This window comes from Scyliorhinus torazame, chromosome 31 (genome assembly GCF_047496885.1).
Source record: "Scyliorhinus torazame isolate Kashiwa2021f chromosome 31, sScyTor2.1, whole genome shotgun sequence".
In the NCBI taxonomy this organism is placed as follows: domain Eukaryota; kingdom Metazoa; phylum Chordata; class Chondrichthyes; order Carcharhiniformes; family Scyliorhinidae; genus Scyliorhinus; species Scyliorhinus torazame.
The window spans coordinates 15,080,617-15,096,031 of record NC_092737.1 but is presented as its reverse complement, the minus strand read 5'-3'; the positions used below and the strand labels follow the sequence as shown (position 1 = coordinate 15,096,031).

General features: G+C 52.4%; 1 protein-coding gene across 1 annotated transcript in view; it reads right to left on the bottom strand.

Moving 5' to 3' along the window:
• Positions 1 to 8,942: 8,942 nt before the first annotated feature.
• Positions 8,943 to 15,415, bottom strand: part of LOC140404575 (chymotrypsinogen B2-like) — an 81,433-nt gene continuing 74,960 nt past the window's right edge. The window contains exon 6 of the mRNA XM_072493178.1: positions 8,943 to 8,949. Within this exon, the coding sequence (XP_072349279.1) occupies positions 8,943 to 8,949 (7 nt within the window). The remainder of the gene's footprint in view (positions 8,950 to 15,415) is intronic.

Sequence of the window (15,415 nt, the reverse complement as noted above, 5' to 3'; positions counted from 1 at the left end):
TCCCCGTGGGTTATAGCTGGTCGTTCTGCTCGAGGCGATGCCTTTGCTGAGCAGATACTGACGCAGTTCATCGCTCATGAACGATGTACCCCGGTCGCTGTGGATATAAGCAGGGAAACCGAACAGGGTGAAGATGCTGTGCAGTGCCTTAATCACCGTGGCTGAGGTCATGTCGGTGCAGGGAATGGCGAATGGGAAACGGGAGAACTCATCGATCACGGTGAGGAAATAGGCATAACGGTTGGTGGACGGGAGGGGCCCCTTGAAGTCCACGCTCAGTCGCTCAAAGGGGCCCGAGGCCTTCACGAGCCGAACCTTGTCTGGCCGATAGAAGTGCGGTTTGCACTCCGCACAGACCTGGCAGGCCCTGACCATGGCCTTGACCTCCTTGGTTGAGTAAGGTAGGTTGCGGGACTTGATAAAATGGACGAGCCGGGTAACCCCCGGGTGGCAGAGGTCATTGTGGATGGCTTGCAGGCGGTCCTCCTGCGCGTTGGCGCATGTGCCGCGGGACAGGGCATCTGGGGGCTCTTTGAGCTCCCCTGGACGATACTTGATATCGTACGAGTAGGTGGAGAGTTCGATCCTCCACCTCAAAATTTTATTGTTTTTTATTTTGCCCCGTTGCGTGTTATCGAACATATAGGCAACCGACCGTTGGTCGGTGACGAGGGTAAACCTCCTATCGGCGAGGTAGTGTCTCCAGCGCCGCACAGCCTCCACAATGGCTTGTGCCTCCTTTTCGACTGCAGAGTGTCGAATCTCGGAGGCAGTGAGGGTTCGGGAGAAGAACGCTACTGGTCTGCCTCCTTGATTGAGGGTAGCAGCCAGGGCGATGTCTGATGCATCGCTCTCTACCTGGAAAGGGATGGTTTCGTCCACCGCGTGCATGGCGGCCTTGATGATGTCGGCCTTGATGCGGTTGAAGGCCAATTGAGCCTCAGCCGAGAGGGGAAAAGTGGTGGTCTTTAGGAGTGGGCGGGCTTTGTCCGCATACTTGGGGACCCACTGGGCGTAATAGGAGAAAAGCCCCAAGCACCGTTTGAGGGCCTTGAGGCTGCGGGGGAGAGGGAGTTCCTTAAGGGGGCGCATGCGGTCGGGGTCGGGACCTAGGACCCCGTCTTCCACGACATAGCCGAGGATGGCCAGCCGGGTGGTGTGGAAAACGCATTTGCCCTCGTTATAGGTCAGGTTAAGGGCTCGGGCGGTCTGGAGGAACTTTTTGAGGTTAGCGTCATGGTCCTGCTGATCATGGCCGCAGATGGTGACATTGTCCAAGTACGGGTATGTAGCCCGCAAACCGTACTGGTCCACCATTTGGTCCATCGCCCTTTGAAAGACGGAGACCCCATTTGTGACACCGAAGGGGACCCTGAGGAAGTGGAAGAGCCGGCCGGCTGCTTCGAAGGCTGTATAGGGGCGGTCTTTTGGTCGTATGGGGAGCTGGTGGTAGGCAGATTTGAGGTTGACCGTGGAAAAGACTCGGTATTGGGCGATCCGATTTACCATTTCCGCGATGCGAGGAAGGGGGTACGCATCAAGCTGCGTGAATCGGTTTATGGTCTGGCTATAATCCACGACCATCCGTTTCTTCTCCCCGGACCGGACTACCACCACTTGCGCTCTCCAAGGGCTGTTGCTAGCCTCGATGACCTCCTCTCCCAGTAAACGCTGGACCTCTGACTTGATAAAAGCCATATCTTGGGCACTGTAGCGCCGGCTCCTGGTGGCGACGGGCTTACAGTCGGGAGTGAGGTTAGCGAATAGCGAGGGGGGTGCGACTTTCAGTGTCGCAAGGCAGCACACCGTGAGGGGGGGCAAGGGTCCGCCGAACTTCAGTGTCCGGCTTCGGTGGCTGCACTGGAAATCCAGTCCGAGCAGCAGGGGGGCACAGAGGTGAGGGAGGATATAAAATTTGAAACGGGTGTATTTGGCACCCTGGATCGAGAGATCCGCAATACAGTACCCCGTGATTTGTACCGAGTGGGACCCAGATGAGAGGACTATGGTTTGGGATGTGGGATGGGTGCGTAGGGAGCAGCGCCTTACCGTTTCAGGTGGATAAAGCTCTCCGTGCTCCCGGAGTCGAAGAGGCATGCAGTGTCGTGCCCGTTGACCTGGACCTGCATCATGGAGTTCTGCAGGTGTTTTGGCCGAGTTTGATCGAGGGTGATCGCACCCAGTCGCGGGTAGTCGGAGTCATAAAATGGCCGCTGCCGTTGGTTGCACGTGTCGGGTCGAGAAGATGGCCGCCGACCAGATGGCCGCTCCCATGATTCGCACGAGGCTGATGACGCGTCAGAAGAGGACGTGTCGGGTCGGTGCGCAGCAGCATTGCGAGGCCTGCGGGCCTGAGAGCCTGATATTCGGGCCGGCTGTTCTTTGTTTTTCTGGTCCCTGGGTCTGGCCAGGCAGACCCTCGCAAAGTGCCCTTTCTTCCCGCAGTCGCTGCAGATCGCGGAGCGGGCTGGGCAGCGTGGGCGTGGGTGCTGGCCCTGCCCGCAGAAGTAGCAAGGTGTGCCCCCATGGTGAGCGGGTCGCCACGTGGCGCAGGCCTGTAATACGGGCGAGTCTGAGGAAGTCCGGGGGGGGCTGGCAGAGTCCGCGGGGTACGTACCCAAGTTAAGTCGGGCCATCTCCAGCGAGGAGGCGAGCGTTAGCGTCTCCTGGAGGTCTTTTGCCCCGTTTTCGAGCAGTCGCTGCCGGATGTAGGTCGAGCGGATGCCGGACACGAAAGAATCTCTGATGTGCAGGTTCATATGTTCCCTGTCACATCCTGATGGTCACAGTCCCTGGCCAGCGCGGTGAGTTTCTCAACAAACTCGTCGAGCGATTCCCCCGAGCGCTGCCGGCAGGTAGAGAGCAGATGCCGGGCGTGCACCTCATTGACGGGTTTGACAAACCGCTTGCGGAGCAACTCAATCGCTTCCTCATAAGTCGTTGCCTTTTCGAGCGTGGCGGAGATTCTGTGACTCACCCGGGCGTGGAGTTGGCGCAGCTTGCGTGGCCCCAGGATGGGAGTCTCTGTGGAGTCCAGGTAGGCCTCGAAGCACCGCAGCCAGTATTTAAAAATTTCCTTTGCCTCCGGCGTTCGTGCTTCCAGATTGAGCTTCTCTGGTTTTAGGCCTGCGTCCATCCTGAATCTAGTTTAGCCTAATAAATTGAGGTACCCTCAATAATGAGTGTAAACGGTAAAGAAGGCTTTATTAGGCTAATAACTATGCTACAGATTTGGACGAGAGCTGACTGTTACAGACCATGAGGCAGGCCTTTATGTATGGCTCCCAGATGGGCGGAGCCAGAGGCGGAGTCCCCAGGGTTCCAAGCCTGGTCTTAAAGGGGACATCACCTTACACGATGATAAGGCAGTAACCGTTCATCACAGCCACGGTGGAGGAGGGTTGTAAATACAACAGCCTTGTCAGCCAGGACCCGTGTTGACTCCCAAAGGCCCCTGTTGTCAAAGACACATTGGGGCCGGCACAATTGACCCTGTGTTGGACTCCCTCATTGATGGGAGTTCCTTGGGAGAGGTGGCTGTCGAGGTATGGAAGGTTCGCGCCCTCCAGAACCATGGCGTGAGGGGATGGTCATCTGGCCTGGGAAAGGCTGGCAAAGGGCCTGCACCTTGGCGAAGTTTAAAGATGGGCCGCGCCTCTTCGAGGAGGCGTTGAAGAGGTCAACCATCCTTTGCCTGTCCTGTACGAGAGTGAGCCACTACGCCGCTGGCAACTGCAAACTGAAGGCGTTAATCCCAGCCCCCCGAGCGATCCCGGGCCTGAGGGCTCAGTTTCGTTATCTCATCCATGGGAATGTGGCCGTCGCTGGGCGAGGCCCAGCATTTGTTGCCCATCCCGGGATGCAGAGGAATTTGGTCACTCGGAGGCTGGTGAACCCTTTGGAGCTCTCGACTCCAGAGGCCTGTGGAAGTTTAATCATTGAACAGGCTGAAGACAGAAACCATTCGATTTCTGGATACCAATGACCATTGGGGGAATGTGAGGATAGTTGGGTGGGAGGGGGGAGGGGAAGAAAGGGCATGAAGGTAGATAGCCAGCCAGGATATGTTTGACTGGTAGAACAGGCTCGAGAGGCTGAATGGCCTACTTCCTACGTGAGACCCCCTATCGGCGCTTGGGCACAAAAGTCCAGTCGGGGGCTACCGTATGTTCGCATGTGTTTAAATGCCTTTCCTATTTGCGGGGGTGGGGGCATTTGACCTCATTCCTCCCTGCCCCTTTTATTTCCAGGGTCTCCCTGACGGCCAACTTTGACCCTTCACCTTTGGGTTTCGCCGAGAGTTTCTTGAAGGCCGCTCTCAGGTGCCGCCGGTGTTTCCCGCTCGTTTCAATCCACCCCAGCAGCAACTTGCGTTGGTAAGAAAGCAGAACGGACATTCATGAAAGCTGGGGCCGAGTGGTATTGTCACTGGGACAATCTGGAAGAAGGAACTGAGGACATTTTTGCTCAGTTTGCAGATGATACAAAGATCTGTAGAGGGACAGGTTGTGTTGAGGAAGCAGGGGGGCTGCAGAAGGTCTTGGACAGGCTAGGAGAGTGGGCAAAGAAGTGGCAGACGGAATACAAAGTGGAAAAGTGGGAGGCTTAGCACTCCGCAGGATGAATAGAGGCTATTTTCTAAATGGGGAAATGCTTCGGAAATCAGAAGCACAAAGGGACTTGGGAGTCCTTGTCCACGATTCTCTTAAGGTTAACGTGCAGGTTCAGTCGGCAGTTAGGAAGGTAAATGCAATGTTAGCATTCATGTCGAGGGCTAGAATACAAGACCAGGGATGTACTTCTGAGGCTGTATAAGGCTCTGGTCAGACCCCATTTGGAGTATTGTGAGCAGTTTTGGGCCCCGTATCTAAGGAAGGATGTGCCGGCCTTGGAAAAGTTCCAGAGGAGGTTCACAAGAAGGATCCCTGGAATGAGGAGCTTGTCGTACGAGGAGCGGTTGGGGACTCTGTACCCGTTGGAGTTTAGAAGGATGAGGGGGGATTTTATTGAAACTTACAGGATACTGCGAGGCCCGGATAGAGTGGACGTGGAGAGGATGTTTCCACTTGTAGGAAAAACTAGAAGCAGAGGGCACAATCTCAGACTGAAGGGATGATCCTTTGAAACTGAGATGAGGAGGAATTTCTTCAGCCAGAGGGTGGTGAATCTGTGGAACTCTTTGCCGCAGAAGGCTGTGGAGGCCAAATCACTGAGCGTCTTTAAGACAGAGATAGATAGGTTCTTGATTAATGAGGGGATCAGGGGTTATGGGGAGAAGGCAGGAGAATGGGGATGAGAAAAATATCAGCCATGATTGAATGGCGGAGCAGACTCGATGGGCCGAATGGCTAAATTCTGTGCCTATCTTATCTTATGGTCTTATGGATTTGAATGCCACCAGGGCAGATGGTGAAATTTGAATTCAATAGAAATCTGGAATGAAAAGTCCAATGATGACCATGGCCAGGTATCCTGCAGTGTGTAACTCTCCTCCTGACTCCCCAAAGCCTGTCCACCATCTACAAGGCACAAGTCAGGAGTGTGAGGGAATACTCTCCACTTGCCTGGATGAGCGCAGCTCCAACAACACTCAAGAAGCTCAACACCATCCAGGACAAAGCAGCCCCGCTTGATTGGCTCCCCCTTCCACAAACATTCACTCCCTCCCCCACCGACGCACAGTGGCAGCCGTGTGTACCGTCTACAAGATGCACTGCAGCAACTCACTAAGGTTACTGAGTCAAAACCTTCCAAATCCATGACCATCTCAAAGGACAAGAGCAGCAGATACCTGGGGACCCCACCACCTGGAGGTTCCCCTCCCAGTCACTCCCCACCCCGACTGGGAAATATATCGGCCGTTCCTTCACTGTCGCTGGGTCAAAATCCTGGAACTCCCTCTCTAACAGCACAGCGGGTGTACCTACGCCTCAGGGACTGCAGCGGGTTCAAGAAGGTGGCTCACGACCACCTTCTCAAGGGGCAATTGGGGATGGGCAATAAATGCTGGGCCTAGGCCACCCACAATCCCGTCAAACATCAAAATAGGATCAAAATAGCCTGGAACAGGTAGAGGTTAGGTGAAGGATGAAAGGATCTCACGCGATTACAGCACTGGAGTTGTAAAATTAAAAGCTGGCCAGACACTTGGAAAGACTTTGTTTTATGAGGGTGGCCATAAAACCGTGGTCACGAGGAGTCAGGAGGCGGGAGCGCGTGCTTGCTTGCTGCCAGAGTGCTCGCTCCAGGTCTGCATGAGAAGAAGGTGTATGGACCCCTGGAGCAGACAAGCGAGGGGTCTTGGGCAAAGAGGGTTCGGGTAGGTCAGGGAGGGTGACACTGAGGAGGGGAGGGAATGAGTTTAACGGGGGGTGGGGTTCCGAAGGAAGGGAGGGTTCGAGTTTTGGGAGGCTGTCCCCCACCTGGCAAAGGGAAGCCCCTGAAGGGTGGTTGCCCCCTGCCGAACATTTTTTAAATAGATTGAGCTGCTTGTGCCCAATTAACTGCCCATGCCAAACATTTAACCCTACGGGCAACGTATTGTTAAGATCAATTGGTTTGACAATGAGGCTAATTGGCCCTTGATTACTTATTTAAATATGGTGGATGGACTGCCAATTTCAGCGCATACCCACTTCCCCTTCCTCGTATTATGGGGACGAGTTCGGGAGGTTGCGAGGGAAGTGATGGGGTGGGCATCCGCCCTATTTAATGTTCCCCCAGCCGCCAGGGGCACGAAGAGACGGAGATGGCCACCTGGACCATTGCCAAAGGTTTGGAAGGCCCTGCCAAACTCACCAAGGCTCCCTCGACAGCACCGGCCAAACCCACGACCTCTGCCATCTAGAAGGACGAGGGCAGCAGATACCTGGGGACCCCACCACCTGGAGGTCCCCCTCCGAGTCGCTCACCGCCCCGACTGGGAAATATATCGGCCGTTCCTTCACTGTCGCTGGGGCAAAATCCTGGAACTCCCTCCCTAACAGCACTGTGGGTGTACCTACACATGGACTGCAGCGGCTCAAGAAGGCGGCTCACCCACCACCTTCTCAAGGGGCAATTAGGGATGGGAAATAAATACTGGGCCTAGCCAGTGACAGCCCACATCCCATAAATGTATAAATAAAATTACAAGTGAATAGGCCCAGTATGTTTATATACTGCATGGCCCTTTTAAGGGGGCAGGCCTGATGGTCAACATGGCCGACGCAAGGGAGCGTGCAAACACCAGCCAATAGTGACCGGTCAGTGTGGGTCTCGGAGCCAGAGAGACAAGACCCATCCTATTGTGTTCCGGGCGTGAATATTCACCAGCCTTTGCCTTTCCACAATAAACCCCTTTGTTACTATTGGAAACCACCAGAGTGCTGATCTCGAGCCAGCACATTGGCGATGAGGTTAAAGGTTCAATCGCAGCCTGCAGTACTTTGTGATTCAAGGAGGGGGGGGGGGGGAAGGATGGAGAAATTGAAAAAAGGAAAGACCAATGCTAGTCGGGGACCTTCGAAATGTCTATTATCGGTAAACTAGACCCATGTGACCAAGGGACTGAAGATTGGAGTCACTGTGGTGATATGCATGACTGTAAATACACAAGGGGTTAATGTAAATACACTACAACTAGAGGGAGCACCAGAGATGTCATGACATACAGCTAATGAACACTTAGAATAGGACACGACCAATGAGCAGTCAAGACACCCAGAGGTGACACTACCACAAGGGGGCAGTACACAAGCCATATACAAGGACAGGACACACATGCTCTGTCTCTTTCCACAGGCGATACTGAGAGAGTAGGACAGGGGCAGATCGGAAGCATCACACCCACCACGTGGCTTAGAGCAGACTGGTTAGTTAGACTGAGTTACTGTAGCAAGATTAGCAGGAGAGTCGAACTCATGGAGAACTGTGCTAATGGTTCAATAAATCACATTGAACTTACTTTAAAGACTGGAGTATCTTTTGGTCAGAGCTGCAGCGAGTTGCAGCCTGTGTTATCCCAGAGTACATAACACATCAGCCAATACATCGAACAGCTCCACCATTTCATCACTGCGAGCGAGATCACAGAGGGCCCCAAACTTATAATTTGATGAGGAATCTCACGTTACTGGAGGCATCCGCCTCAAAGACCTTTGACCAGATAGTCAAGTTGGTCAATGAATATTTCAACCCCAGGCCCTCGATCATCGTCCGAAATTCAATTCCGCTGTCAGGGACCATGAAGAGTCCATCTCAGGCTTCATAGCCAGCCCTCGTCAGCTCGCTGAGCACTGCGATTTCGGGACCGCACTTAGCAACGTGATGCGTGGCCTGCCATTGTCGCGAGTTCGCGTGCTTCTGTTGTAATCGTTGGAGCCATGCTCGAGCACGTTGTCGCGCAAGGCAGAGTGCGCCAATGCAAAACAAAACAGCAGTAGCCCACGAGGCCACTGCACCCAGTGGAGAGGGGCTCTGAGGAGGAGCACCCAATGTACCGTCAGAATGTAGTCCAGGTAAACAAGACCGTCTCCATTGAAACCATCCTATGTGTGATTGGTGAACCCTTGCAAATGGAAGTCCTCATTGGGATCTCAGTGACAGTTGTCGGGGAGAAAATCTTCAAGTATATTTGTGACGGAGCTCAAACTGTAAACCCGAGCAGAACCACAGCCACGCTTTCCACTTACACCGGGGAAACCCTGAGAATCCACGGGAACATCAACACACCAGTGGCCTACGAAGAGCAAGAGGTCCATCTGCCCTTGGCTGTCCGGGGAAGGACACAGGAAGGGACTGGTTACCGCAAATCAAACCCAATTGGCTGAAATTGTTTTAAATTTCCGACGGTGCCCATCAAGATGTCCTGAGAAGGTACGAGGGCGTCTTTCACAGCGAGCTCGACCGGATCAAAATTGATGTCAATCTGGATTCGACACCCAAGTTCTTTCGAGCCATCTTTACGCCCTGCATCAGAAGGTCAAAGTTGAGCTTAAGCGACTAGAAACACTGGGCATATCAGACCGGTTCAGTTTTCCGTGTGGGCAGCTCCTACAGTCCCTGTCCTCAAGCTGGACCAATCCATAAGAATCATAGAACATAGAACATAGAACATAGAACAATACAGCGCAGTACAGGCCCTTCGGCCCACGATGTTGCACCGAAACAAAAGCCATCCAACCTACACTATGCCATTATCATCCATATGTTTATCCAATAAACTTTTAAATGCCCTCAATGTTGGCGAGTTCACCACTGTAGCAGGTAGGGCATTCCACGGCCTCACTACTCTTTGCGGAAAGAACCTACCTCTGACCTCTGTCCTATATCTATTACCCCTCAGTTTAAAGTTATGTCCCCTCGTGCCAGCCATATCCATCCGCGGGAGAAGGCTCTCACTGTCCACCCTATCCAACCCCCTGATCATTTTGTATGCCTCTATTAAGTCTCCTCTTAACCTTCTTCTCTCCAACGAAAACAACCTCAAGTCCATCAGCCTTTCCTCATAAGATTTTCCCTCCATACCAGGCAACATCCTGGTAAATCTCCTCTGCACCCGCTCCAAAGCCTCCACGTCCTTCCTATAATGCGGTGGCCAGAACTGTACGCAATACTCCAAATGCGGCCGTACCAGAGTTCTGTACAGCTGCAACATGACCTCCCGACTCCGGAACTCAATCCCTCTACCAATAAAGGCCAACACTCCATAGGCCTTCTTCACAACCCTATCAACCTGGGTGGCAACTTTCAGGGATCTATGTACATGGACACCTAGATCCCTCTGCTCATCCACACTTTCAAGAACTTTACCATTAGCCAAATATTCCGCATTCCTGTTATTCCTACCAAAGTGAATCACCTCACACTTCTCTACATTAAACTCCATTTGCCACCTCTCGGCCCAGCTCTGCAGCTTATCTATATCCCTCTGTAATCTGCTACATCCTTCCACACTATCGACAACACCACCGACTTTAGTATCGTCTGCAAATTTACTCACCCACCCTTCTGCGCCTTCCTCTAGGTCATTGATAAAAATGACAAACAGCAACGGCCCCAGAACAGATCCTTGTGGTACTCCACTTGTGACTGTACTCCATTCTGAACATTTCCCATCAACCACCACCCTCTGTCTTCTTTCAGCTAGCCAATTTCTGATCCACATCTCTAAATCACCCTCAATCCCCAGCCTCCGTATTTTCTGCAATAGCCTACCGTGGGGAACCTTATCAAACGCTTTGCTGAAATCCATATACACCACATCAACTGCTCTACCCTCGTCTACCTGTTCAGTCACCTTCTCAAAGAACTCGATAAGGTTTGTGAGGCATGACCTACCCTTCACAAAGCCATGCTGACTATCCCTGATCATATTATTCCTATCTAGATGATTATAAATCTTGTCTCTTATAATCCCCTCCAAGACTTTACCCACTACAGACGTGAGGCTCACCGGCCTATAGTTGCCGGGGTTGTCTCTGCTCCCCTTCTTGAACAAAGGGACCACATTTGCTGTCCTCCAGTCCTCTGGCACTATTCCTGTAGCCAATGATGACATAAAAATCAAAGCCAAAGGTCCAGCAATCTCTTCCCTGGCCTCCCATAGAATCCTAGGATAAATCCCATCAGGTCCCGGGGACTTATCTATTTTCAGCCTGTCCAGAATTGCCAACACCTCTTCCCTACGTACCTCAATGCCATCTATTCTATTAGCCTGGGGCTCAGCATTCTCCTCCTTAACTTCTCATCTGTAGGCATGAGAAGTTAACCATTAATCAGGCTGCCCAGATGGATAGGTACCCGATCCCCAGGATCGAAGACCTCCACGCCAAGCTGGTGGGAGGCCTGATCTACTCCAAAGGCCCGATAGCAATCCCTCAGCAACAATGCTGAAGAACAGATTATCCGTCCATTAATAATACCGCTGCTCTTGGGATTTTGATGTGTACATATTGGTTGCCACTATTCCTGCATTACCACAGTGGCCGCACACCACACAAATATTTCACGGAGGGTGATTTAATTGAACAGAAATTTATTGCAGATTGAGGCAGGTGTGTAACCTGCAGATGACTTCAACCGTCGGTAAAGGGTTAATTTCTGTTTCTGAGGCAGGGCAATATTCCTGGTTGCAAAGACTGGGACTATTCAGCAATTTGAACGTTTGAGTCACCCCCATCCCGGGGTCGAACAATGGCTTTTCCATCTGTTCAAATTTCACATGTGGTCAGAGTTTCGAGACGGCGGCAGTTTCACTTTCTGCGTTGTTTGAACCCAGACACAACTAAACAAGGATTGCGTGCCAAACAAACTCAGGAACAGGAGATGCTTATCCAAGAGTGGAAGTGCAGCGAGACACCTCTTATAGATTTATAGGCAATTAGAGACTCGCTGGGTGACACAAGCCAATTTAACTGCAGCCACAGTTACTGTTTTCACATGGCGGGCATTAAACGCAGGAGAACCATGAATAAATGGAACACTCTGATGTGTAGAATTGGATTTACAGCACCATTCGACCCCATTCAGACCAAATCATCCATGCTGGTCTTTGCTACTCGACACTTGAAAGGGGTTACCAGGTGAAAGGGAGATATCTGTACAGACTGGGGTCTCTCAGTCCACTCTCTCTGTCAGGGAGATATCTGTACACTGACTGGTGTCTCTCAGTCCCCTCTCTCTCAGGGAGATATCTGTACACTGACTGGTGTCTCTCAGTCCCTCTCGCTCTCAGGGAGATATCTGTACACTGACTGGTATCTCTCAGTCCCCTCTCTCTCTCAGGGAGATATCTGTACACTGACTGGTGTCTCTCCATCCCCTCTCTCTCAGGGAGATATCTGTACACTGACTGGTGTCTCTCAGTCCCTCTCGCTCTCAGGGAGATATCTGTACACTGACTGGTATCTCTCAGTCCCCTCTCTCTCTCAGGGAGATATCTGTACACTGACTGGTGTCTCTCCGTCCCCTCTCTCTCAGGGAGATATCTGTACACTGACAGGTGTCTCTCAGTCCCCTCTCTCTCAGGGGAATATCTGTGCACTGACTGGTGTCTCTCAGTCCCCTCTCTCTCTCAGGGAGATATCTGTATACTGACTGGTGTCTCTCAGTCCCTCTCTCTCAGGGAGATATCTGTACACTGACTGGTGTCTCTCAGTTCCCTCTCTCTCAGGGAGATATCTGTATACTGACTGGTATCTCTCAGTCCCCTCTCTCTCTCAGGGAGATATCTGTACACTGACTGGTGTCTCTCCGTCCCCTCTCTCTCAGGGAGATATCTGTACACTAACTGGTGTCTCTCAGTCCCCCCTCTCTCTCTCAGGGAGATATCTGTACACTGACTGGTGTCTCTCAGTCCCCTCTCTCTCAGGGAGATATCTGTACACTGACTGGTGTCTCTCCGTCCCCTCTCTCTCTCAGGGAGATATCTGGACACTGACTGGTGTCTCTCAGTTCCCTCTCTCTCAGGGAGATATCTGTACACTGACTGGTGTCTCTCAGTCCTCTCTCTCAGGGAGATATCTGTACACTGACTGGTGTCTCTCAGTCCCCTCTCTCTCAGGGAGATATCTGTACACTGACTGGTGTCTCTCAGTCCTCTCTCTCTCAGGGAGATATCTGTACACTGACTGGTGTCTCTCAGTCCCCTCTCGCAGGGAGATATCTGTACACTGACTGGTGTCTCTCAGTCCCCCCTCTCTCTCAGGGAGATATCTGTACACTGACTGGTGTCTCTCTGTCCCCTGTCTCTCAGGGAGATACCTGTACACTGACTGGTGTCTCTCAGTCCCCTCTCTCTCAGGGAGATATCTGTACACTGACTGGTGTCTCTCAGTCCCCTCTCTCTCAGGGAGATATCTGTACACTGACTGGTGTCTCTCCGTCCCCTGTCTCTCAGGGAGATATCTGTACACTGACTGGTGTCTCTCAGTCCCCTCTCTCTCTGAGGGAGATACCTGTACACTGACTGGTGTCTCTCAGCCCCATTTCACCTTGGGAGATATCTGTACACTGACTGGTGTCTCTCAGTCCTCTCTCTCAGGGAGATATCTGTACACTGACTGGTGTCTCTCAGTCCCCTCTCTCTCAGGGAGATATCTGTACACTGACTGGTGTCTCTCAGTCCTCTCTCTCTCAGGGAGATATCTGTACACTGACTGGTGTCTCTCAGTCCCCTCTCTCTCTCAGGGAGATATCTGTACACTGACTGGTGTCTCTCAGTCCCCCCTCTCTCTCAGGGAGATATCTGTACACTGACTGGTGTCTCTCAGTCCCCTGTCTCTCAGGGAGATACCTGTACACTGACTGGTGTCTCTCAGTCCCCTCTCTCTCAGGGAGATATCTGTACACTGACTGGTGTCTCTCAGTCCCCTCTCTCTCAGGGAGATATCTGTACACTGACTGGTGTCTCTCCGTCCCCTGTCTCTCAGGGAGATATCTGTACACTGACTGGTGTCTCTCAGTCCTCTCTCTCTCAGGGGGATATCTGTACACCGACTGGTGTCTCTCAGTCCCCTCTCTCTCTCAGGGAGATATCTGTACACTGACTGGTGTCTCTCAGTCCCCTCTCACTCTCAGGGATATCTGTACACTGACTGGTGTCTCTCAGTCCTCTCTCTCAGGGAGATATCTGTACACTGACTGGTGTCTCTCAGTCCTCTCTCTCTCAGGGAGATATCTGTACACAGACTGGTGTCTCTCAGTCCCTCTCTCTCAGGGAGATATCTGTACACTGACTGGTGTCACTCAGTCCCCTCTCTCTCTCAGGGAGATATCTGTACACTGACTGGTGTCTCTCAGTCCCCTCTCTCTCAGGGAGATTTCTGTACACTGACTGGTGTCTCTCAGTCCTCTCTCTCTCAGGGAGATATCTGTACACTGACTGGTGTCTCTCAGTCCTCTCTCTCTCAGGGAGATATCTGTACACAGACTGGTGTCTCTCAGTCCCTCTCTCTCAGGGAGATATCTGTACACTGACTGGTGTCACTCAGTCCCCTCTCTCTCTCAGGGAGATATCTGTACACTGACTGGTGTCTCTCAGTCCCCTCTCTCTCAGGGAGATATCTGTACACTGACTGGTGTCTCTCAGTCCTCTCTCTTTCAGGGAGATATCTGTACACTGACTGGTGTCTCTCAGTCCCCTCTCTCTCAGGGAGATATCTGTACACTGACTGGTGTCTCTCAGTCCCCTCTCTCTCAGGGAGATATCTGTACACTGGCTGGAGTCTCTCAGTCCCCTCTCTCTCAGGGAGATATCTGTACACTGACTGGTGTCTCTCAGTCCCCTCTCTCTCAGGGAGATATCTGTACACTGACTGGTGTCTCTCAGTCCTCTCTCTCTCAGGGAGATATCTGTACACTGACTGGTGTCTCTCAGTCCGCTCTCTCTCTCAGGGAGATATCTGTATACTGACTGGTGTCTCTCCGTCCCCTCTCTCTCAGGGAGATACCTGTACACTGACTGGTGTCTCTCAGTCCCCTCTCTCTCTCAGGGAGATATCTGTACACTGACTGGTGTCTCTCAGTCCCCTCTCTCTCTCAGGGAGATATCTGTACACTGACTGGTGTCTCTCCGTCCCCTCTCTCTCTCAGGGAGATATCTGTACAGTGGCTGGTGTCTCTCAGTCCGCTCTCTCTCTCAGGGAGATATCTGTATACTGACTGGTGTCTCTCCGTCCCCTCTCTCTCAGGGAGATACCTGTACACTGACTGGTGTCTCTCAGTCCCCTCTCTCTCTCAGGGAGATATCTGTACACTGACTGGTGTCTCTCCGTCCCCTCTCTCTCAGGGAGATACCTGTACACTGACTGGTGTCTCTCAGTCCCCTCTCTCTCTCAGGGAGATATCTGTACACTGGCTGGTGTCTCTCAGTCCTCTCTCTCTCAGGGAGATATCTGTACACTGACTGGTGTCTCTCAGTCCCCTCTCTCTCAGGGAGATATCTGTACACTGGCTGGAGTCTCTCAGTCCCCTCTCTCTCAGGGAGATATCTGTACACTGACTGGTGTCTCTCAGTCCCCTGTCTCTCAGGGAGATATCTGTACACTGACTGGTGTCTCTCAGTCCTCTCTCTCTCAGGGAGATATCTGTACACTGACTGGTGTCTCTCAGTCCGCTCTCTCTCTCAGGGAGATATCTGTATACTGACTGGTGTCTCTCCGTCCCCTCTCTCTCAGGGAGATAACTGTACACTGACTGGTGTCTCTCAGTCCCCTCTCTCTCTTAGGGAGATATCTGTACACTGACTGGTGTCTCTCCGTCCCCTCTCTCTCTCAGGGAGATATCTGTACACTGGCTGGTGTCTCTCAGTCCCCTCTCTCTCAGGGAGATATCTGTACACTGACTGGTGTCTCTCAGCCCCCTCTCTCTCAGGGAGATATCTGTACACTGACTGGTGTCTCTCCGTCCCCTGTCTCTCAGGGAGATACCTGTA